Genomic DNA, 24957 nt, shown 5'->3' on the forward strand with positions numbered 1-24957 from the left:
GGAGGGAGCTGGGAGCTGCAATGCTGAAGCAGAGCATCTGTGACAAGGAAGGCTCCTCAGGGGGCTGATCAGAGCAGCCCTTCCTCCTTAGTCTCCAATCTCTCACCATCACCTCCAGCCTCTATGGCAGAAGAAGGCCTGAAACAAGTTCCATGGGCTTTCTCTGCCTTTTCATACAGCAGAGGGAACCAGTGTATGTTAAAATGTGACATTGCTCAGTTTCCTCCAGACAGCCATTGTTCTGTTTGACACCCACCTGGGAGCCACAGGGCCTGGGCCCCCTGGCTTTGAGGAGGAGCTTGTTTAGGGGAAAGAATTAAAATTGCAATATCTCATTCTGCTGGTTGCAGAAATGGTGAATGAAAAGCAAAGCAAAAGGGCCCCAAAGATTGTGCATTTAAAGAAAACAAGTTAAAGACATGAAAATAAATCCTTCCATGTTTTTTTTTTTTTTTTTAAAAGCAGCCTTGGGACTTTTAGGGATACCAGCTCAGAAGTTTAGAATTGCAACTAGAGGGGATCATTTACAGGTTACCTTTTTCCTGATTTCATGTTCTGCCTTTTAAATCTTCCTAGGAAAGAACAGGGACTTTGTATTACAAGCAGCTTGAAAGATTAAGCAGGCAGAAACATCCCGCAGCTCTACCTGCAGCCTTGCGTTTGTTATTTTAAGTTTCGACCGGAGATTGACCCGGTGTAAGTGGGTGCGAAAGGTTACCTGAACATTCTGACTTAGCACTGTCTGTGGAAACTAGATTTTCCCCAGTCCCTGTGAAATGGTCTTGCAGTCCCCTCTGCTGGTGGCAGCTTGCTGGGGAACTGCACCGTGCCACCACATGGGACCTCGATGGACGCTGCAGGAGAGCCCCGGGGCTTGGAGATCCCCCAGCACCGACTCCTCCAGAGACCAGGAGGCTTTCCCTCACCTCTCTGCATCCTTAGTAGGAGCACCTGGCACCTCTGACACAGGACAGCAGCACAGGAGAAGGTGAAGACGTTAACCATGGATAACCTTACAAAAACCTGCCCTGCGTGTGAAAGCTGAAGCATCCTGCTGAGAGCAAAAGATCTTGCCCTAGGGAATGTATGGCTTGATGGTATGGCTTGAAATGTTTGTGGAGCTTATGACCAAATATCACCTGTGTCTCTTTAAGGCACACATTCTTGTGTTCCTGAGAGGCTGGAGCAGGGCTGCTGCAGGCTCTGGCAGCATTACAGCCCTACAGCTTCTCCACCAACTCTGCCATGGCCGCTGGGATCCACTTTCAAAGCAACCAAAGCAACATTTTCCCCGGAGAGGTAAAAACAGACATTCAGAGAGGGGCTATGCAGAAAGTCAGCGTTGATGAGTCCTGGAGAATGGAACAGAGCCAGCAGCACCAGGCAGGGTGAGCTCACAGGGATGTGGGGTTTGAGCACAGCCTGTGATGTGCAGCTGCACATGATGAGTAGTGCAAATCTTCTAGCACAGAGGGGAAGTTTAATTCCTGGGTGCAAAGAGCTGATTTGTAAGGCTACTGCTGAGAAAATCTTTTTGACCAGCTAACACTGACCAGCGTGGGCAGTGGAGGCAGAGCTGGCACAGGACAGTAGATGGCCGTGGCTGGCAGCGTGCCAGTGCTCCCTGCCAGCCAGCCTGTGTGAGGAGGAAACCCAAGTGATAACTCTGATAACAGCCCCTGCTCATGGCCAGAAGCCCAGGGGCCCTGCATGGGAGGGCAGTTTCTGAAGGAATCATCACTAAAGGGATTACTTTGTATGCAAACCCTGTATGCAAACCACTGCAACCTCTGTGCTCTGGGGCTAGTATAGACACCATAAAGGGATGTAGTAGAAAAACTAAAGGTTTATTTTTAATAAAATACATCCTTACAAAATAACCATTTTTCTCCCAGGCAGAGGCTGGGCATGGTTCCTGCCAGCTCTCCTTCCTTCTCCTTCTCAGTTTGGAACTGTCCAACGGTGCTTCTGGGGCAGAAGAGGCAGCTGTGCTATCCCCAGGGTCTGCAGGTGCCAGTGACCTGGCACGGCCCTGGCACACCAGGCAGGTGCAGTGTGAGCCCTTCTGAAGGGCCTGCAAAGGCAGCAGTCCCAGTGCCCTGCAGCAGGGCTGGCAGAGGGCCACAAGATCCCTTAGTCTGACCCATCCACAGCATCATGGCACGTCTCACCACAGGCTGTGTGCTGGGCCAGCCAGCCCCTGCCTGGCTGCAGGGCACCACCTCCCATGAGCTGGTGCTGGACGCTGCTTCTGCTGGTCTGGGGCTGGCCCAGGGAGGTGACGGGATGGCGACCGAGTTTTGAGAAGAGGAGGAGGAGGAGGAGGGGTGCAGGTTTGTCAGTCAGTGTGGATCCTGCTGAGAGAGAGGTGCACAGTGATTTCTGGTCTTTTGCCCCCCAGTGCCCTTCTTCAAGAGATGCTGCCATCAGAGATGTGATGTCAGTCCTACATCTTCCATTTGCTGCTGCCCCATTGCAATTGCTTAAGCTGGGAAGTGCTGACCCCACCTTAGGCACTGCAGCCCACAGCTCAGGTCTCCTCCAAGCCTCCCTGGATCCCTGCTGCCTTCTTGAAACCCTCCTGCCTTCCCACAGGCCTTGGGATTAGCCCAAGACCTATAGCCCTCATGCCTGGCAGATGTATGCCAGCAGGGCTGGGGAAACACCACTCACCTCTCACTGTGTGTTGTCTGGCTTCTTTTCCTTCTTATGCGACTTCGACTGGGGGTTAAATAAGAGAAAACAAGGATTCTTTTACAGACCTACTCCTTTCTAATGCCAGGGAAAATGTGACTGGGCAGCAACTCCTAACTCTCAGTGTATATGCTTATTTTCAGATTAACTTGGGGGGGAACTGTTTTTTGTCCTTTTAAAGGCCATGAAACATTCCATGGTCATGGAGATATTCTCAAAGAGCAGAAAAAGAGACATTTTCTAGTTTGCTAAAGCACAGATCTGCCCCTGCTTCCCTTAAAGCAATGCAAGTGTCATCAGATATTGGAATATCTGGGGTTAAAGGCAGAGAATAAAGTTATTAACAATGAGTCACACACAACATCTCAGTAATTTTGGAGAGAAGATTCATGGATCCCAGTCTCCAACAATCCCAAGGGCTCAGGAAGGCGCCTGGTTGCCCCTCAGTGTGGATGTTTGTGTTACAGCATCATTACTCATGCACACATCCACACACACCCCCGCAAGAGCGTCTGCAGGGCAGGCACTCGCTGTTACTTACAGGCTCCTGTTCTGCATATTTGAATTTCTTCTGTTTGTAATAGTCTCGTCCGTGGAGAAAATGCAGCAGGAGCAGGTCACAGAGGACAGAGGCCTTAAATCAAAGTGCAGTTAGGTTTGGAGTTGCCCTCCAAGATTACCTAGACCACTGTGTACTTCCAGTTTTTCCCAGTTTGCCCCACAATTTAGGGTCACTTCTGCTTGATCCCACAACATGGCAGTTGCTGAAGTCTCCGAGTGTCCATTTAGGACAGAAGTGAAGTGTGCTGTGTTCAATAGTGCGTGATTTAAGCCAACAGAAATTAAATATTTCCCCTTAAGGTAAGTTCAGAGCACAACACCCTTTGAGCTGTTCCCAAGTCTTTAACGACCATAACCAAATCAGATGCTGGGTTTCTGTCCTGAATGAAATACTGCCAGTCACCTGCAGACCCTCCCTCAGTGCCAGCTCTAACTTGAAACTATCAGGATACCAATACCTGCCAAGAAAGCCAGCCTTCCCTTAATCAGCAGGGCAGAATTCACATCCGCCAGAGACCAGCAGGAATCTATTTTCCTGAGCTGGCAAGGCAGGAGAGCACCTCCTTTCCCCCTTTTGCTCATCCTCTGATTCCCTGAGCAGTAGCCAGTATTTCACTGCAGCTCAAGGACACTTCCCACGGATGTCACAGGCAAGAAGAATAATTTGAGAGTCTCCATATAGAGGCTGGAAATATCTGAACTTACCACTCCAAAAATACCAATTCCAGAGCCAATTGTGGTCATGGTCGGGATGATGTCAAATTTGCCTGCCTGGTTAAAGTCAGAGAAAATAGGTGATAAATTACAGTCAGCCTTGGGGGGGGGGGGGGGGTGGGTAAAGGGTGCTGTAGCTGTAGGTGGGGTTCAGCAAAAGGGCCTCACAGCAACCCAAACCACAACCACAGCACACAGAGAAACAGGAGCTGGGAAAGAGCTGGTCAAACAGAAAAATATTGTAGGTTGGTTTTAGGCTGAAATAAATTGAACTTACTTTTTTTTTCCTGTATTTTTAACATAAAAAACCCAACCAAAACCAAGCAACCAAACAAAAGTATACACTTTGAATATTCTCCATGGGAACACAATAAGGAATGCCTTCTCTCCCAGTGGGAAGAAAATGACAAAACAGAAAAATGCAAATGTTCAGCTTTTGGAAATATCAAGAAAAGATTTTGAGTTTCCACAGGTCCCCCCCATCACAAAGTTTTTTAGCCAAAACCACTGATCAAGCCACAGCTGAAGGACGTGACCTATAAAACATGGTTTCCTCCTGTCTTCCCTTCCCCAGTATTTCCCAAGGGTCCCTGTGAGCAGGCCAGCACCCAAGGAAAGCATTCACTCTAGTTTTCCTACACCACAGGACCCTGGTGCTGTGTTACAGAGCTGGTCTCTTCCCAAGGACATGGCACTGCTGTCCCAGGGATCCAGAGGATCCACCCTTACCTTGCCATTCACCAGAATGTCGAGCCGGATTCCAAACACCTTGTAGAGTGTCCTTTTTTCCATCCCATCTTCTTTGTAGTATTTGGCATATCTGTGCAATTGGATGGTGAATGTTAATGGTCTGCCAGGGTGTCTAGCAGCCCCTGCAACCCTGCAGCATCGGGATCTTGGACAAAGATCTGGGAATGTGCTATCACAGACCTGCTCCTGACCTTCTCCTTAAACCCCCTGAAGGAGCTGGGCTGTTGGTACCTGTCCTCTCTGTGCCTCAGTTTTCCTGCCTGCAGGTTGGAGTTCCAGCTCCTGCTCCTGCTGCTTGATCTGTTGTCCCCAGGTTCTGCATGCAGCAGATAGTGAAGCACTAGTGACAGAGTCACACAGAGCAGAGGATACAGACTATGAGAACACGTGAGATGATCCTACACCATCTCCAGTCTTTCAAGGGACTTCCCAAAAGCTTAGCCAAGAAGGAGAGCCTGCAAGGGAGAGGAGATGGAAAGGAAACGGGACAATTTTCAAGCCAAGGGGTGTATTATCACTTTTCTCATGCTGTTTAAAAGAGCACTGGTACTGCTGCCTGGCCCTGCAAAGCTAGTGAGTATTTTGAAGGACAGTCTCTGGCCTTTCACCATCTCTTGAGTGGGAACCTGAAAGCTCACCTCTGAATTACACTTGGAGAATTAGCAGGTATTTCCTTACCTGAAGTTGAACCCTGGTGAAACATTGCTGTCATCGTTGTAAAGGCCATGGAACTGGTAAATGGGTTTGCAGTACCGCAGGGGCCAGTCGAGGTCACAGTTCCAGTCTATGGTGATGCCCACCACTCCACCCTGCAGCCAAGAGTGGAGTCAGGAGGTTGCCCCTCCTTGGACCTGGCCCACACAAAGAAATGCTTTCCCTCCTCATAGATGTCTTGTCTCCATAGCATGAGGTGTCCTGGCTCTCCAGATGCATGGTGCCCACTGCTGCCTCAGCCTTCCTGAGCAGCCCTGGCTTTGTGGCCAGTACATAACCCCTTGCAGAGGCTCTTGTTTCTGTCCTGAGTGCTGGATATACAAATAAATTCATGCCTTCTTGTTCCTGGTCAGAATCCTGTGCCCAAGGCATGGTCCTCAGAAACAGTGCTCACCACAGATTCTTCCTAGTCCTCATAGGACAGCCTTCCCTTGCCTTGATAATGCCCAAGGAATATGCAGGAGTCCCTCCTCCCTCCTGAGCTCACTCCAGGCTGTAAATAGCTGTGACCCAGAGTCTTGTATTTTTGCACCTTTAATATATAGAATCTTAGAATTTTTTGGGTTGGAAGGGACCATAAAGACTATCTTGTTCCAAACCCTGCCATGGGCAGGGACACTTTCTACTAGACCAGTTTTCTCCAGGTCCTGTCCAACCTGGCCAGGAGTGGGGCAGCCATAGCTTTTCTGGGCCATCTGATCCAATCCATGCAATAAATGTTCATATATGCAAGCCTCTGATTTTATTCAATGCCTAGCAAAGTTATCACAAGGTTTTGCAGTGCAGAGATAGCAGATACTCCCACACAGCACCCTGAGGAGTGTTAGGCAAAGCTGCATTTTGGAGCCAGGGGAAAGGCTGCAGTTAACACTGTGCAATGACCAGTATTTGACCATCAGCTGGGATTTCCAAGCTCAATCAGATGGGATTTGGCCACACAGGTCTAGTTATTCACTGCTCAAATTAAAACAAGCTGAACCCTGGGATTTACTGCCAGTGGGTCAAATCTTCTCAAGAGTTTCCATGAAAAATGTAAATATTAGGCCAAGTCCAAGGAGATTCATAATCTTTATGAAATAATTCTGACACTTTTGTTTTCTCAAGAATTCTTGAGAAAACTGAAAATCATCTCAACAGCTGGGGATGATTGCACTGTTGAGTGTCCCTCTCCCATCAACAGCAAGGAACATAATTTGAAATTGAAGTACCTTAACAGCCAGGAAGGTAAAATTCTGACCCGATTCCTTCACTATGTATCCCAGTTCAAACACAGGACACAGGGAGTCAGTGACTTTGTGATAGGTGCATTTCTTCAGGTACTGCTTGGTAACGCTCTCAACCAAGTTGCGCCTGTGAATGAAAAGAGGGTGAGAAAAATTCTCAGTAACAATAATTTGGGGGGGAAAAACCTCTGTAAGTCCCTTGCCCAGTTCATGTCACTCCTATTCACATCCACTTGTCCATAGGCTCTGCTAGGCAGTGTTCTGAGCTCCAGCAATTCTTATCTGGGACACCTCAGGGATAGTGAGTGTATTCCACATGTTTAGCTGGAGTTTGCTATCTCCTACAGCAAGAGTTAAAAGGAAAGGGCAACTTCTTGCCTTCCATCCCACTCTGCTCTTTTGCCCAAAACCATCCTATCTGTGAAGCCTGTGGTTTTATAAGACGTGTGACTTGCTCAGACTGATCCCATCGCTGATGCTCAGCAGTAAATTGTCAGCAGTGATTAAAGGCAGGAAGTTTCCCCACAGCAGCCAGCCTGGCCACCCTCACTGCCAGGACCTGCTCCCTCTCTGTGTCCTCTTCAGCCTGTGCTTGCTTAGGCCACCTCTCTTTGCAGCTGGGAGAGATCCCCACTCCCAGCCATCTCTTGGGAGGTGTGAGGTCAGCCCAGCACTTTGCCAAGCATGCTGGCTGCCAGGACATTAAACCTTGGCTGCAGTGCAGGGACAAGATCAGCTTAGACAGAAGAATCTGCTGTCTACAGCACAAATAGCTTCTGTTAATTTGTTCCAAATCAGATATATGGTCAGTGCCATCACAAATCCTCTTACAAGTGTGCCTTCAGCCAGCAGCATTTCCCCCAATGCTGCCAGGAAGGGGCCAGTCCCACCCTTTGCTGAAAGAGGTGGGATCTGTGATGTTAAGGTGTGAATACCACATTAAGGGGGACTCTGGGGCACCAAGCTTATCCTGGCCATGTGGTATTTTAATTTTGTCTTCAGAGAAGAAAAATGAAAAATCAGAGTAACTGATTTGCAACTTGTGAGGGTCACTCAGGAGAGGTTAATTCCAGAAATCTTTCCAGTAACTAAGGCTACCAGCTGAGGTGGAACAGATTTGGGAGGGAAATGTCTCAGTTCGTATGAGCTCAATGGGGTTCAGTGCAGCAGTTAGAGTAGTCCTGGGATCGCTGGAGGCAGGCAATCCTCTATACCAAGCATCCAGTCACACCCATCCAGCTGAACCCACAGCTGGAGGAACTGACCAGGATTCATCCCCCCAAACCTCTCCTTACCTGGACACTTTGAACTTGGGGAAGGTGATACTGTTCTTGATGAACAAGGTGAACTTCTCTGCTTCTGACAGCAGGGCAGGGCTGAAAAACAGAAGTGTAGACATGTGTCCATCACTTGGCTCTCCAGGCTCTAGAGAAAGCTCCATTTGGTGGAAATTCAGCCAAACTGAGACAAGCAGACCCAGTAAACTGGTGGTCTCATCCCTTCCCTTTCTGGTCTTTCACAACACAGGCTGTCCTGGCCACGTGCCATAGAGCCCCAACTTGATCTGCTCCACACCAGGTGCAGCTGGGATGGGAAAGAGGGCAACAACACCATTCCTTACCTGGGAACATGGTAATCAACTTCAACAGGGCACCAGCCAAAGATCTCACAGGTCTTCACAGTGCTGTTGAAGCGTACACACTTGCCAGTCATGAGCCCTGTGGGGGAGACAGCTGCTCACACCCCTGGATCCTGTGAAATCTCATGCTGGGATGGATGGGATCTGGTTGGGGCTTCAGCTCTGCCAAGGGCATTCAAGACACAAAATGCTCAGGGCTTTGGCACCTTTCTAAACCAGGAAATTAGTTGTGGCCTCTCAGCTCAGGGCAGTGGTTTCTCTTACAGTGCTATACAAGGGAGCAACTGGGAATTTTTCATGTTAAAACACACCTAAGAAAATGCTGAGCTGATAAGAGGACAACAGTTTGGGGGAAATGGCTTAGTCCTGATTAACCTTTTGTCCTGATTAACCTTTTGTTTGCAGCTCAGGTATCTTTCAAAAGAGCACAGCTGGACCAGCCCACGTGGGACCTTCAACCAGCATGTCAGAGGTTTTCCTGTTCAAAGCAGGTCTCCCAGCCAAGTGACACCCCAGCCAGGCAGCTTTTCTCGGTGTTGTCTCACCAGAAACACCAGGAGCGTGTGCCATACCTTGTCCCTGGCGGCTGTATTTCCCTTTGCTGCAGTCGCTGTCCTGTGTGCACAGCCCGGCATCTGGCAGCTGTTTGGAGAAAGCAGCCACCACTTAGTGTCCCACCCTGCAGCTTCAATCCCCTGTCCCTCCTCCTCACCAGACAGCATTTTTCTTGAGGGATACACTGCTCAACTGCAGCCAGAGCCTTGTTCATACACTGCTTCCCAACCAAGGTTGTCCAGATAAATCAGGAAAAAAGGGGCAATTTATTCACTCCAGGTGGATGCTTTCATTTAATCCTCAAATTTGCTCTGCTTGATCATCTCAAAGGAAAGAAAACTTAAATGGATGCCACTGTTTTTCAGCAGAATAGAAGTCTTCACACAGCACACAGGTGTCCGGAACATTAAACATGGGGCCAGGCCCTGGCTTTTACTAAACCTCTCAGTGTCAGAAAAAGTCACCCAGTGACACCACCACAATCTCCCTGAATTACAGAAGCTTATCCCACTGAAGGAACCCGATGCATTTACCTCTGGGCAGGTTCCTTGTTTCTGTCCAGGAGTAACAATGAAGTTGGTCATCACCACAAACGAGTTGTCCCCCTGTGGAGACACAGCCAACGAGCTCACAGCCAGCACAGGGTCTCCTCTGTGAGGAGCCTCTCCCTGGGTGGGGACCTGCAGTGCCACCAGCCCCAGGGACACTGGAAGACCCTGCTTGCTGCCAGAGATAGTGCTCCAGAGGCACTGGAGGAATCTTGATCCTCTTGGAGGCAGCCTCAAATGTGCCTCCTCAGTCACAGCGAGTCCCAAGTACCAAATGCTCCCCAGGGAGAACCTGGGCAGAAGTTTGTGACAGGAACAACCTCCTTTCCATCACAGGGACACCCTGTCATGGAAAGCTCCATGGAAAGCCTATGCCAAGGACCCATCTGCATCCCAGCACATGAGGAAAAGCAGCCACTGGGACAAAAGCAAATCCCTAACCCACCCACCCTGACTCCTTACCTGGGGTGGGAAAACATAGTCCACCACATCCCAGATGTGAGGACCCAGGACACTCTCGTTGGTCAGTGTCAGCCCTTTCAACTTCACTGAGACCGAGCTGACGATGCTGTCCTGAGACTGGTAGCCCTTCTCGTAGAGGAACACCCACCTGGACAGGGAAAGGTGGCAGGGTGAGCATGGCCGCCAGCACTGCTCCACTGGCCCAATCCTCAGCACAGACCTGTGGGCTGGGGCTTTTTCTACCAAGTCTCACCCGGGGAATCATTTGCCAAGTTTCTTCCCGCTGAACGAGGGACATGTTGCTGAAATTTCCTACCCTTTGCCTGAGGCATGTGGTAGCTGCAGGACCCGACCTCCATGCCTGGATGGTGTGTTCTGGGGACTGGGACACATTTTGTGGCTGAGGGTGTGTGATGGCAGGTGGAGCACAGTAGCCAGCAGTCATTTAGTGTTAAAGACTGTGACAGGTTTGCAGCTTGCTGGTCTCAATGACTTACCCCAGCACTCCTGATCTCCTGATCCACTGCAGAGAAACTCTCCAAAACCCAATGCCAAGGCCAACAGCGAGCTGAGTCTGGACACGGTTCACATCCAGAGCCACTGTTCCCCATCCAGCAGAGGGAATGAGGAGCAATGGCCCAGTGTGCAAAAGGGCTGCAGGAGCAGGGTTAGGGACACTGCTGTGGCCAGAACAGGGCTCTGCCTGCCTTTCTCAGCCCATCACACAGTCATTAGGGCAGACTCCTGACACTATTTAACCTAGAGCATAAACAAGCTGCCGCTGGATTAACTCTGACTCAGGGAGACTATAAACATGGGCAAGCAACCATTTCGGGTAGTGCTCCCGGCGCCGCGGAGCATTCTCGGCACTAAAAAAGGAGCGATCTGGATTTTGTCCCCACTGCCGCAGGCATCGGTCCCGCTGGCTGTGACAGAGGCAGCAGCTACCCATGGGACAGCCCATGACACCAGCCTGCTGTGTCAACCTCGCCTCTGACAGCTGGCTGATGGGCAGAGGGGAAAATGGGGAATCCCAGATGCTCTCTAGAGGTTTTCTGTTTGGTGCTGGACCTTGTGGGGACTTCTCGGAGAGGGAGCAGCCACATCAGCATCCTGGGACTGAGGGCAAGAAGACCTCAGGGATAGCATCTGCTCCAGTGCCTGGGGATGGGAGCAGAAATTCAACACTGCTGCCACCCCAGCTGGGACACCCAACTCCAACATCCTCTCCAAGGCAGAAGATTATACTGGGTTACACTGGTTACAGTGGGCATCATCCCTGATGCCCTCAGGGCTGCAGGAGGACGTGAACTGGGCAGCAGCAGGGGCAGAAGGTTTCTCTAGATCAGCCTCCAGCACAGACTCTGCTGCTGACCTTATTCCCCTCTGGCAGAGCTGACTATGGGCACACAGGGCTGGGCAGCCCCACCTTCCCTGCAGCAAAGCCAAGGTCATGACAAACAAAACCATTTCCCATGAGGCTGTAAATGCTGCAGCAAGTCCTGCCCAGGTTGTAAAAGTCCTCTAGTGTCACTCCCTGATGTGGCAGAGCCACCAAGCCCTCTTCCCTTGCTGGCCTCATCCTGTGGCTCAGCCCACAGCTCCTTGCATGCAAGAATTCAGGAAGTGAAACCCAGAAAGCGCCCAGCATCTCCTGGGCAGCAGTGATACCCCCTTATCACAGTCATCACAGGAAAAAACTGCTCCCCAGGGGTGACACGGGGACTCACAGGGGGGTTGGCCCCACTCCTGTGCACTGATGGCATTGCCCATTTCCATGGGCATCCCATGCCTGCTATGAAGGGGGGACAAAAGCTGGGAGAATGGTACATAAATACACATTTGGCTGCAAAATTTGCTTTCAAAGGGCAGAAAAATCACAGGCATTGTGACTTGGTGAGGGCAGCGAACTCAGGGCAGTGTTGCGGGCAGAGAACTGGGAGTAGTGCTGTGGGAAGGGAGCTGGGGGCAGTGCTGTCAGCAGCGAGGGGAAGCCAGGGGCTGATGGGGCTGTGGGCAGCTGCAATCATAGCCCCTTGCTAGAGGAGCCCCATCCCAACAAACGAGGAAAAACTTGGGAATTACAGCAACTTCATGCCAGATTCCTCTCCTCTGCCACTGGCTGTCACCCCCTGGCTGGTTCTCTTCCTGCTCCCTCCTGGTTGCCTGTCTCAGTTTAGCCAAGTTGCTTGAGCCACGTTTCCTTAGTTGCTCTGCTCAACCATCTGTGCCAGTTCCCCATCCACAGGAGCAGCTGCCCCAGCCACATTTGGGACTGGAGCCCTGGGACTTCACAGGCCCAGTCCTTAGGAAAAACAAAGCTGCTCCCAGTAACACCAGTGCAAAACTCTCTGCAACAGAGCATCCTTGAGACCTCGGTTGCAGTTTTGCATGAGGATTACCCTTGGGAGCCAAAGTGCTGGTGAGCAGGGTGGGACCAATGGGGGGACCAACGTGGGGGTTCCACACTGATCCCCTGGGAAGGGTTTTACCCTTTCCAGGGAGTCTGTGCTAAAAGGAGGGATGGGCACCTCTGCTTCCCACAGTGACTTGCTTGCACTGAGACCTGGGAGCCACTGCCTTTCCTTTGCATAAGACACTCTGTGCCCCAAAAATTTCCAAATTTTCCAATTCATGGCCAGACATTCCCTTTCCTTTCAAAAACCCTGCCCTGGGTGGGGGCACCCATGAAAGTGTGCTGGTCTCCTGCTAGGGCTGATCCCACAGCAGCCATGGGGCCACAGCAAAGGCTCACAACAATCACATCCCATAGCATCATCCCACACTGAGGGGACAGGCACAGAGTAACTGTAGCAGGAGCAGCAGCCCTGGGGCACCTGAGGACACACATCCTCACCCATTCTGATCCTGCCTGCTCCACTCACTGCCTTTTTTAAGCAGTTGCCCTTGCTTTTGGAGCTGCCTCCCAGAAGCAAATAAGACCAGGAATTTTGGAGCCAAGCTGTGTCTCGGCCGCAGCGTCAGAGCGGTGAACAGGGAGATTTATGGCCCTGTCTCGAGCCGCTTGGGTCTCACAAATCACTGCACTGGCCCCAAATGCCTCTTATTTAATATAAATGAAAATAAAAATAACAACAGATTCTCAGGCCACCGTCCAGCAGCTGGAGCAGGGTCTGGATTCTCTTCAGTGAGAAGACGGGGCCCCGGTGTGCAGAGCAGGGCTGGGCAGGGATGAGCCTCCAGCCTGGACACACAGTAGCTTCTGGGGAGGATATGGGGACTAAGCAGCCTTCTGAAAGAGCCATGGTGGGACACTGGAGGCTGCATGGGAGCAGCCACAACCAGAGGGATGTGAAGCCATTAGCAATAACCCCCCTGCACTGAGATATAGGGGATATAGGAGCCCCTCTCTCTCCATTGCTTTTCAACCCAGTAGCAAAGCTTTAATTTCAGGGAAAGCAGGTGCTGGGAAGCCTTACCCGATGATGTACGCCAGGACGATGAGCTGGATCAGCCGGAAGGTCAGTCCCACCTTCTTGTTCCTCACCAGCACCATCCGAGGGGTGTCATACTCGAAGAGAAAGGAGGACAACTTGTCCATGCACTTCTGCCCCATGGCTGTGCCAGGGCTGTGCCGAAGCCTCCCGGCTCTTCACTGCGCCCTGGGCTGGGCCGTGCCCGCCGCCGCTCCGGCAGCTCCTCTGTTTGCAGATTAAAAAAACAAAATAAGAATGCTATCGGCGTGGCTCTGAGCACATCTGGGCTGTCGGGTTTCCTCCTCTGCGCAGGGATGAGGCTTCCTCTTCCTATAAGCTCTGGGCTGGGAACAGCGGGTGCCCTACATGGTCTGGGGGTGGGACAGGGTGTGGGAGGGTGCAGGGCCACCCTGTTGCCAAGCCCTCATGCCACCAGGACAAAGCCATCTGTCTGTGAGCGATGCTCCCTCGCCTGGCAGGAGCCTTCCCTGGGGACAGAGAGGCTGCAGGCAGGGCTTGGGATGAGCAGAGACCACGAGGCATTCCTGGGGGCAACAGTGGGATGGAAGAGATTGTGGGGGTCCCAGGCAAAATTTTAGGAATTAGCATGGGGATATCATTTTTCCTATCACAACAGCCACCTCAGGCTGTGTGTCCTGAGTCCGTGTCCTACTCTGTCTCCCAAAAGTTGTCCCAGAAAAAGGGTCGGGAAGGAGAAGGGGGAGCACCAGAAAGCCCAGCTCAGCAATTCGGAGCTGACCCACGGAGCAGAAGGGCGCCCAGCTTGGCCCCCTCCCATGGTGAGGCCAGACAGCTGGGGCTTGGCTCCTTCCCAGCACTTGCACTGGGCTGGGCTGGGTGCATTTGGAAGCATTTCCAGCATTTCCTGAATGGCCTGGATGTGAGCAGGGCCAGGCAAGCTGGGGTCACTGCGAGCGATGCTCGGCAGGGTGGTGCAGACACCACTTAAAACAAATATCACTGAGAAAGGGACTGGATTTGACAGTGCCAGACTGAAATTTGGGGGCCAACAGCTGCAATGAAGGGGGTTGGCTCATTGCTGGGGAAGGCACAGAGGCTGTGGATGGGGGACCCCGTGGCCTCAGTGCATCCCACTGGGCAGCTCCAGGGCACACTCTGTGCTGGGGAGCACTGGGGCTGAGAAGGGAGCACTGGGGCTGTGTTTCTGGGAGAAAGAGAGGATGTTTTCCCCCGAAATCCCAGCACTGAGCTGCTTCAGCACTCCAGGCAGGGACAGGCTCCATGAGCCTCAGTTCATCTGCTGCCTCCCTTGGCCTCAAAGGAGACACTGGCTCTCTGCAGCCACCAAGCCTGGCATAAAGGCCATCACTGCAGGAGGAATAAGTTTTGAAAGTAGGGAAAATCTTAACCTGCTGAGATGAATCTTTCCTGTCAGGAATATTTCTTTTAGCCTCACTGCCTCTCAAGTTCACTTGTGGCTTGCTCACTGTCACATTTACCTTTCTATCAATATATTACAGACCTGACAACTGTGAAATAAGTGGAAAAAATCAATTATCTTTGCTGGGCAACAAGGAAAAGTGGGGGAAAAGCAACTGAATAATTTATCTGAATCTTTTGGTGTACCATAAATCCTGGGAATCAAAATCAGATGATCCCACGTTGCAAGTGACGTGATGTGATCCCAATGCCCCAGTCCTCAGCAACATGGAAAGCTGTCAGACAAGGAGCCAAAAGCAAATACAAAATGCTGATGTTAATCGTACAGATTGAAGGCTGATACTGCTATTGAGTGGAGCAGACAAACCTTATAAGCTTAGATATCTGTCAGGAGAGAAGCAAATAACTTACTGTATGAAACGAGGCCTTTTAGGGAAGGCTGCTCACCCTTGCCAAGGCCATGGGGATAATGAAAATAGGACAGCTAAATTTAACAGCAAAATGACTTGTAAAAGAGTCACTTCTAACCTCCTCTCTAGTACTTGAAGTCAATAAAATGGTTATAGCATGGATTTAGCTAAAATACTTTCCATTGGGAGATAATAGGCATCTGCCATTTTATAATCTCTTGGAGCCATGTTCCAGCTGGAGAGTGGGGCCAGACCCTGCCTGGAGTGATGTGGAGAGCAGAAGAGCCCAGCCTGGAGCAAAAACAGAGCCTGAATCTTTTCCTGGGCTGATACCAGCACCCAGCATGGACACCCACTTGGCCACAGCATCCAAATGCTTGAAAAAACCACAGCCTAAACACTTGTGGGCTCACACCTCTCCCACACCCACACCATCCCTGGGATTGCCACTCCTTAAATTACTTTATCACTGGGAATTCAGTAAGTTTGCACAGGGATTGCTCACCTGTGTGTCCCTGCAATGGTGCCACAATGGTGCCAGCACACCTTCCTGCCTCTGCCAGGTGGTTGTCGAGGGACGGTGCCCTGCTTGGGCTGTTCAGTTGTTGATTTATCTGCCCAGACAGGGCAGTCACTGGCCAGAGATGCTGAGATCATGGGGCTGTGGTGCTTCCAGCTGTGATGCAGGCACTGGGCTGTCCCGAGGCTGCCTCTTTGCAGTGATAATAAATGCATTGCTCTAACACCCAAATGAAAAATAAAGGTAGAATTAAGAGGAAGAGGTTTTTATCAGCCTGCTGTGTAAGGTGCTGCCTGGCGGGTGTCCCATGACCCTCTGCACCAGTTCCCACACATAGCTGGGACCTTGGGGATGGTTTTATCTTAGGTTCTCACAGACACCAACTGGTGTGGTGCTGTCAATACACTCACAGCCATCTCCTCTAAATAACTTTTGTATCTCTTGGCTGCCAAGCAGAGCAGGCAGGAGGCACTGGGGATGCTCTGCCTGGAGTAACGAGGAGCAGGAGCTGCTGGAGGAGCAGTGGCAGCTTGAGTTCATCTACAGAAGGTCCTGGACACTGAGGATGGGTTTGCCCAGGGCACAGAAAACACTGAACTGGACTTGATCTGAGCAGAATGAAAACAAAGGACCAAGTGGGACAGCACAGGGACACAGGGAGTAGAGCTGGAAGTGTTTGAGGCCAGGTTGGATGAGACCTTGAGCAATCTGGTCTAGTGGAAAGTGTCCCTGGCCATGGGAGGGGGTTTGAACAAGATGATCTTTAAGGCCCCTTCCAACCCACACCATTCTGTGATTCTATGACTCTAAAGCCAGGTTGAGATAAAGAAAATTAGTCCATCCAGCTCCACTGCCCACGGGAGGGGAAAATGAAAGCAGAAGCAGCAAATAGGCTCTAAACCCCCTGTGTTTGTGTCTGAGATTGAAAAGACCTAGGGCCAGATTTCCCAAACACTCTCCTGGGTCAGCTGGCATTGACTGATCTCCAGTGCCGGGCTTTGGCCTCATCCAGCATCTCCTGCTCCAGCTGGGCCAGATGCCAAGGGCACTGAGGGCTGGTGACCCTCCAAGGGTATCCCTGGCAGTGTTGTGCAAGGGTGTGAAAGGGACTCATTCCCCCTGCCCATGAAACACATTCAGCCTGTGCTTGGGCTGAGAGAAAAATGAAAAATCCGCTATTTTTAAGGGAGACATTTGGAAATGCAAGTGCATCCTTGGTTTGAGCTGGGACAGGAACTGCTGGAGCACAAAGAGGGTTCTGAAAACCTCTCCATGGGGCTCCAGCCCACCCACAGCCAGGGAAGCGCCACTGTGGAAGGCATAAAAGCTACCAGGTATTTCCAGGCTCTCAGACATTGATAGGGAGAAAAGAAAATAGAAAACTCATAGATGAAGCTCATTACACAACCCAGACTCATGCTTGGCAGCATGGAGCTCTGAATTTCAGCACAAAAATGTGCGGCACGCTGCAGATCGTGGATGGGGAGGAGTGACACAGAGGCAAGGTTTAAAATATGATGGTGGGTGCAGAGGGGACCTGCTGTGGTCGAGGTTGCCAAGAAGAGCCCCTGAGAGCTGATGGCTTTTCCCAGTAATTTTGGCTGCCACAGCCCCCTTGCCCTCACCAGTTGCAGGAGGTGCTTACACTGCACCACTGGCAATGGGAAGGGGAGGGTGGAAAAAAAATTGGCAGATGAGAGCAAGCAAGGTCCTACAAAACAGCATGTTCAGTTTTCTTTCCAATTTTAACTTGTCCTTGACCTCTCTTCGCTCCTTCCCAGCAGGGCTGGCTGGGCTCTGTACTTGTCCCGTGCTGCAACGCCCCAGCACAAGATGTTTTTGGTGGTGCTCACCCCTCAGAAGTGGCATTTCCATCCCCAGTTGCTGTGACAACACATCTCCCTGGAAATACTTCAGTTTAGCTGATGCCAAAGCAAACATGAACCCGAGGTGCTGGGGGTACCAAAAGGTGTCAGTGGCCCTGTGGCCATTGTGGCCTCCAGAAATGTGGATGCACATCCAGTGTGGAGGCTGGACCTGTGCCATGGGATACACGGGCCCTTGGGATTTTTGTTGGTAGGGTGACACCTGTTTTCTGAATCATGCCTTCAAAAGACAAGCACAGCCCCAGGAGATGGTATCCAGGGGTCCAGGGACTGACACAACATCAGGTGGAGAATCTGGGGTGTTTTTGCCTTCACCACTGTGTCCTGAGACAGCATTTTTGGTATTGGGGTCTGGCTTGAGGGTCACCTCCAGCCATGGCAGTGGTGCTCCTCTTGCTCTGACATCAGTCTGCACCAGCAAAGAGGAGGCCAAGCAATGGCCCTTTCCCAAAACCAAAATGTTCCAGGGCATCCCATGACACTCTTCGTAACCCCCTGTGGGTTACAAAGCTTTTGGCTTACCTTGTGCACCACATTTGTCCTGCTCACACATTGGGAAGAAACATATGGGGCCACATCCCAGTGAAAAAGCACCAAGGGTAGATGTTGCCATGAACACAGATTTGCTCCAAAACAGGACCTGCAGCTGGATCAGGATTTTCTGCTTCAAACATCACCATGGGCAGAGCTCCGGGTGATGCAGAGATGGAAACGCATGGCCCCAAGCCCTATGCCATCCCCCAAGAGGAGGCCAAGTTATTTAGTTATTATTTATTTCACAATTAGTTGTTGTAGAGGTTATTGCAGGGCTTATTTAAACCTCCCCTCCCAGCTGGGGGAGATAAGGTGATGACTATTCTGGATACAGTCAAAATTAGCACTGTTATTTGTATTCTCGTGCCCCAAGAGTGAATTTTAAAAATTCCCAACAGTCGTATTATGCCACTCCGCTCATTTTGCCTTTGTCATCCCATGCCAGGCACAAGCTCAGCTCCATTTCTAGTTTGGCTCCTCTGAAAACCCACAAGAAATCCTGATCTGGTGAGCACAACTCCTTTTACGGCTGAAGAATGCCCTCAGGCACTCCCGTATGGCTCCATGGGCTCCCAAATGTCCCCCAAATCAGCCACAAATGGGACAAGAAAAGCAAAAAAGAAAAAAAAAAAGAAGAAGGTAAAACAACAACAACAAAATAGACACAAAAACTCCCAGTCATCCAGTAAAATTGCTTTTATTTCTGTAATTTTCTAAGTATAAAACAAATCAGCCCAATATTGTGTGAACAGAGTGGATTGTATGGATGTGACCACAAGGAGCCTTCCCACGTCTTCCCGGCACACCTGGCTATTTACAGTCAGACAAAGGACACGGTTTAGGAAGCAGCAATTTAGTGGAAAAATATCTCTCATATAATAAAATAGGAAACCTCATTTCTTTCAGTTCTATCCCTCAGATAACACCCTCCCACCCCCCAAGATATAACAATTTACCTTTTACTATGAAGCACAATCTCAGAGATTTCTACATTTGGCTGTTCAGGCATCTCATATAAAAAAATCAGCATATTCCCAGACTGAAGCCACTGAGGGCACCTGCTGGCAGTTCAGGGGTTGCCCTCCTCTTGGTCCCAAGTGCCCATCACTCCAGGCACACACAGATTTTGCCTCATTTAATGCCCCACTCACACCAAAAGCTGAATGGCACCACAAGAACAGGTCCAGGGAGCACAATTTACCCTGTGTCTCCTCACTGCAGCCCTGCAAATCCTAACTCCAACTGTGCCACAGAAGATCTGCATGGGGTAAAGCCCGCTCCTTGGTCAGTACTCCCAGGCTGTCTCCCCTGACAGAAAATGCCACTGCAGAAGAGGGGGAAAAAGAGCCCAGACAGGACTGAATCTCTGGCATCATTTATACAAGGTGATGGCCATGCCAGGTATGGTCCAAAAATCACAGTAACTCTCAGGAGTTGGTAGTGGGGATTTGGGTGTGTTTGAGTTTCAGGAGTGATCTAATGCCAAGGTCACTGAATCTCATGAACATCTCCCAGCCAGGGCCCCTGCACAGCTCAAACCATTATTTGATGAGTTTTGGTGAGCAGGACCCTGACTGGGAAGCAGTATTATCAACCTGATGTACAAAAGAAGGACCAAAACTTAATGCTGAGTTTTCCTCTTGCTCCTCCTTCTGCCATCCACACCATGAGCAGAAACTCCAACTCAACCCCAGTTCTGATGCTCCTACAGGAATGAAGTCCCTCAGCCCCTCCACAGAGCCTGTCCCTCCTCCCCAGTGCTGGTGCTGCCATCCAGCCTTGGCTGAGCAGAGCATCACCAGAAACACACACACTGAATGCTCACAGTGCCAAAACCCCAAACACACAAACACAGACCTCATCCAGACCTGGGCCATACAACACAAATAAAATGCAGGATACAGCACTTTGCTCTTTTTCCTTTTCCAGTGTGGGATCCCCATGGGATCACACAGCACAGGGGGAAGAGCTCATCCAGCAATGACACAATACCCCAAAACAGTACAAAAGACTTTCCACCACAGCTGATCCCCCTGGTGCTTGCCCCAGGAACACAGGACCTTTCCCTCCCACCTTGGCTGTACCCCAGCACGGTGCTTGGCCCCTGAGGAAGGAATATAAAGTGCTCATGGATAATCATAATCCCATGCTGCCATCCAGCACGTCCTACACCCTGCATCTCGTGGAGGATCTGTCACAGCAGCCCACCAGTGCTAAAGGTCCTGCTGGAAAGACCTGAGTTTTATTTATAGACTTAGAATATGCCAGGCAGCACCATCAAAATAAAACTAAAAAGGAAATAATTTCTAACCTCTGTTGCCAAGAAAAGCAAGAATCCCAGAGGTTTTCCCCTAAGCTGCTTTTAAAAAAAAAAGCTTTAGGGCAAAACAGCCACCCAGTGTCCATCTCCCTTGTATTGCACAGTCAGATGCCTTGGTAAGACACAAGAGCCTATCCCAAAATGATGGTCTTGGCTCTGGGATCTCCAAGTTTACATAAGAACATGTTCCAGCCTGTAAAAGCTCCCAGCATGCTGCTGCTGGCACACATGCAATAAATAAGTACTCTGTGATTTATCCTGACCTTTCACTGAAGAATAAAGGAAAAAATACTTACACCTACGGATATTTTTCTACTTCATTAAGATGTTTGAAGTATAAACCTCTGCAATCAGAATTATGGAGTGAAATCTGACCTCCAAGTAATTAAAGGATGGGGGGAGACACAAGAGACATGGTCAACCATTCAGAAGGGGAAATGGGGACGTGTCAAAATGGTCCCTCCTAGCAAGGAGGCCACCTGCCCCAGGCAGCTCTAGTGCAGATTACCTGGGTATTTTCTAGATAGATCTGAAGGCTCACAGTAGAAATAAAATCCACTTTGCTGCTGCTGGAAAGAACAAGCTGGGACACAGCTCTGGTTTCTTGCCACGATGGCTCAGGCTTTGGTGACTCCCAACTGTGACCCAATGATTGCATGAACAGACTGACACTGCCTGGGCTTTTACACAAGAGACTTCTCCGTACCACACACATTTGGGTTAAATTCATAGTCCTCCACCAGACATTAAGTCCAGGGAGAGCAGTGTAACTCAGGTGGTGGATGGACCAAGCAGATTCCTGTAGGCACAAGGGACCAGGGATGCCACTGGGCAGCTGCAGGCCCTGCTGGACCCTCCAAACAGGGCTGGGATGCTCTGAATCCAGCCCAGCCCCTGAATCCAGCCCAGCTTCTCCTTAACTGGCTGCTACCCCCAGAGAAACAGAGAAGCTGTCTCCTCTGATGACACTGAGCTGGAACTGGACTAAATTCCCACTGGCTGTTTTTCTGCACAGAGCAATGGAGATAGATTCAATCATCTTGGATGTCTTTCCCAACTTAAACAATTCTTTAGTTCTGTGACCTGTGCTAAAGTAAGGTGAAATCCACCCTTTTGAGGAAGGGCAAATCACATGTCTACAGCATTAGTCTTACTGAAACCTTATTTTGAAGGCTTATACAGTACCTGGGTCATGTCCTGGTCCTCTACACCAGGGTGGGTCTCATCCATGGTGAAAATTTTTGAAGAGGAATTGGTTATCCCGTGGGATCAACTGATTAAATCATTTTGACAGAACACATGTGAAAAATAAAACTTCTTCAAGACAAAGTATAAGATTTAAAAAAATCAGCAACAATCTTCTAACCACAGAGTATCTATAAAGATCTTTTTAAAGAGCTCCATATTAAAATTCCTTGAATACATTATATATTAAATACAGTAACAACATTTCATGCAAGGTTTTCTGTACAATAAATCAGCTCAGTAGTATAACAATTCTGTACATTCCCATTGGTCTGGGGGCTCTGCTCATCTTCAATGCTGGTGATGGAGAAAAGAAAGGAGGGATGATATTTGGCACCTACTGTATGGAAGGAGAGATGCTCTTGCCCAGATGATACAGAAAAACACTGGAAGCTTTTAAGAGACAAAAAGTAGAAGAGGAAACCCAACAGCAGAGGAGCAAAAGCTATCCCAGACCCTGGCTCTAGTGCTGTTGCTGGAATGTAAGAGAAAGGAAAGATACAGGCTCTGGCTAACTAAATATCATCAGGATGGATCCTAGGGGACCGTGAGGAAAAGAGGAGGGAGGATTTGGAGACCTGGAGAAGAGACCACCCACGATCAGCTTCTCAGCTGATGCAGCTCAGTGGAGAAAGATCAATTCAATGGATCCCAAAATCCACTCCTGATCTACAAATCCTCACTGAAGACTGTCTCACTCCTGCTGTGAAAAAATCCCCAGAGGGCAAGATAAAGTTGGTGCCTTACAAAAAGGGATGCCACAACAAACACCACTCACGGAGAAAGACCACGTTATGTACAAGCATACATTCATTCCCATCGTGATCCCTTGGCAGGGATGCCCTGTGCAAGTCAGTGATGCTCTCCACAGCAGACTACATGAAGTCATGGGTGTGCTCCTGAACACTTAAGCTCTACTACTGCTAGGGAAATAGTTAAAAATTCACTGAGGAAAGAAAGTGTGACCAGGAAGGAGTGGTGGACATGAGGAATGCAAGGTGGGCATCCCCTTGCTTTTCTTTACATGGCTGCCCCTACAAGGAGAAGGACTGCCTTATATAGTGCAGATGGGATCTAGCAAGATGCCAGATGGAGAACAGACAGGACTTCATCGTGCTTTGGTGCTGCATGAGCCTGAGAAGGTGCTGGGCTTTCCATAATGCAGGGATCAAACAGGACAGCGTGATAAATAGGGAGAACTTTGCCTTCCACCACATGCACCTGACCTCGAGGTGTAAACACACCTCCATGAGATTCACACCAGTGTTGGACACACTCTGAAGCTATGCCCAGCTGCTGCAGCCACTGGAGCAGAGCACAGCAGCAGCAACACTATGGACATCATCAAGGCTCAACTACCCCAACACACAGCTCCCTCTCCTCTCTCCCTGCCCTCACTCACTGCCAAGCCCTTCCCAGCCCCCGAAGCTTCCTTGTGCATCCCATCCCACTGGGGGATGTGGCCTCAAATCCAGACTTCCTGCCTTAATCTCTCATGAAGGCCACCATGCCCGTGCTCACTCAGTCAGGGTGAAAATTACAAAGAGGGTCTCAAATTTGGCAAGAACAAATCCCAAGGAACCACATTACAATGATTCAGATCCACACAGCTCCATCCCCAAACTCTACGCCAGCTGTCCAGTAATTGCACTCATATGTACAGGAAAAAGAAAGCTACAGAACAAAACGAAAATCAGGATTTTTTCTTTTCGACGATTCACCCGCATTTGTCTGATAGTCGGACACATGCATGTCCTGCTGGCTTTAGCGATGGTCACGCATGCAAGACTTCAGTCCCAGTTACAAGTTAGGGATCCTCTAGTTCAGAGTCGCCCTCGTGTCGTTCATTTCTTGTCCTCTTCTCCTGAAATGAAGGGCAAAAAAGAGAAATAAATGTATTGGTGAGGGTTCAAAAGCAAACCAGCTCCATGTTTTTTGTTACCAAGAGTGGCTGCTCCTGGGCTGATCCCAGAAGGAACCTGGGATGCTGTCTGCACACAGCTGGCCTGACTGCAGCTGTGGCAGCTCAGGCTGTGTGAGGAGGAGGAGGAGGATGCTGGTGCCTGGGTGAGGAAGGTCTCTGCAAGAGTTAGGCAAAGGGCTGAGTGCACAGAATTCACAGAATCACTGGGTTGGAAGAGACCTTCAAGATTATCAAGTCCAACCCAAGCCCCAATACCACCTCAACTAAACCCTGGCACCCAGTGCCACATCCAGGTTTTGTTTAAACACATCCAGGGATGGTGACTCCACCACCTCCCTGCAGGCCATTCCAGCACTTTATCACTCTTTCTGTGAACAACTTTTTCCTGATATCCAACCTGAGGTGGAGCCATGAGGGAAAGTGAATAGGCAGGATCCCTCCTTACTGCTCCTAATGAGGCATTATGCAGGGAAAAGCAGTGGCTCAGAGAGGAGGAAGCTCACTGCATCCTCCCACCACCCCAGAGCCCCAGCCCTGCTGCAGCCAGAGACACAGACACTGCTCCATGGGCTGACACCACCTACACACACTACCCATGTACCTACACCCATAAACACCTTCAAAACAAGGAGAAAGGACCAACCTACTCATCACAGCCACTGTCCCAGGGCTGCCCTCCTACCTTCTCCCTCCCTCCAGATGGATGGGGCTGGTCAGGGAAGGTAACAGGCAACACATGGCCTGTAGGAAAGTGATGGTATCCAGCTTGAACTCCATGTGAGCAGCCTCAAAATCCCTGCCAGAACTTGGCTTACAGCAACTAGATCCCCAATTTTCAAGCAGTTAACAGGAGTGTCCCTGATCCCTGAGGCAGCATCTGCCCTCCAGCCTGGGGTAGCTTGGTTTACCCAGAACACATCTTTTTCCTTAAAAAAAAACCCAGCCAGAAGCAGCATTTGCTACGGAGAGTTAGAAAAATCCCTTATCATGAATCCTTTGACTGTATTTCTCTATCTTTCATCACTGCACACATCACAAAATACATCTCACTGGGGACTGCTGTTCCTGTGCTCTTGATAAATAAGGGTCCTGCCCTGGGTTGCGCGTGGGGCTCCGCGCCTGCTGCCAGCCCTGGTGCCGACAGCTTTCAAGGGAATTAATAAATAACAGGCAAGACAGAGGGAAAAGGCTTTTTTGCAACTTCTGCCAAAATTTTTTTCCAGTGCTGGCTGCAGAGCCCGGACCTTATGTCCTGGGATAAAATGGTTTGCTGTGATGGCAGCATCCCTCTGGATGACACTGCAGGCTTTGGTGTAAGGCAGGGATGCTGGCAACTGCACTGTACTAAATATCATTGCAATAATCAAAATTAATCTCCTCTCCACTGCAGCAGCCTCTC

The 24957-nt window shown here is 50.1% G+C and overlaps 2 protein-coding genes across 5 annotated transcripts in view; both read right to left on the reverse strand.

The window, feature by feature from the left end:
- Positions 1–1877: 1877 nt before the first annotated feature.
- P2RX1 (purinergic receptor P2X 1) lies at positions 1878–13604 on the reverse strand. Its single transcript, XM_041399568.1, has 13 exons — positions 13301–13604; positions 9861–10008; positions 9384–9455; positions 8868–8937; positions 8278–8374; positions 7952–8032; positions 6642–6783; positions 5398–5528; positions 4699–4789; positions 3961–4026; positions 3236–3328; positions 2674–2721; positions 1878–2354 (listed from the first exon to the last, which is right to left on the reverse strand). The coding sequence occupies exons 1-12, from the start codon at positions 13435–13437 to the stop codon at positions 2677–2679; spliced, it is 1173 nt and encodes a 390-aa protein (XP_041255502.1). The 5' UTR covers positions 13438–13604; the 3' UTR covers positions 1878–2354; positions 2674–2676.
- Positions 13605–18750: 5146 nt separating this feature from the next.
- Positions 18751–24957, reverse strand: part of ATP2A3 (ATPase sarcoplasmic/endoplasmic reticulum Ca2+ transporting 3) — a 56489-nt gene continuing 50282 nt past the window's right edge. For all 4 annotated transcript variants that reach the window (XM_041399564.1, XM_041399561.1, XM_041399563.1 and 1 more), the window contains one exon: positions 18751–23498. In XM_041399564.1, the coding sequence (XP_041255498.1) occupies positions 23479–23498 (20 nt within the window). In that variant the 3' untranslated portion in view covers positions 18751–23478. The remainder of the gene's footprint in view (positions 23499–24957) is intronic.

The sequence above is a fragment of the Onychostruthus taczanowskii genome, unplaced genomic scaffold (assembly GCF_017590055.1).
Source record: "Onychostruthus taczanowskii isolate IOZ18803 unplaced genomic scaffold, ASM1759005v1 scaffold165, whole genome shotgun sequence".
Lineage (NCBI taxonomy): Eukaryota > Metazoa > Chordata > Aves > Passeriformes > Passeridae > Onychostruthus > Onychostruthus taczanowskii.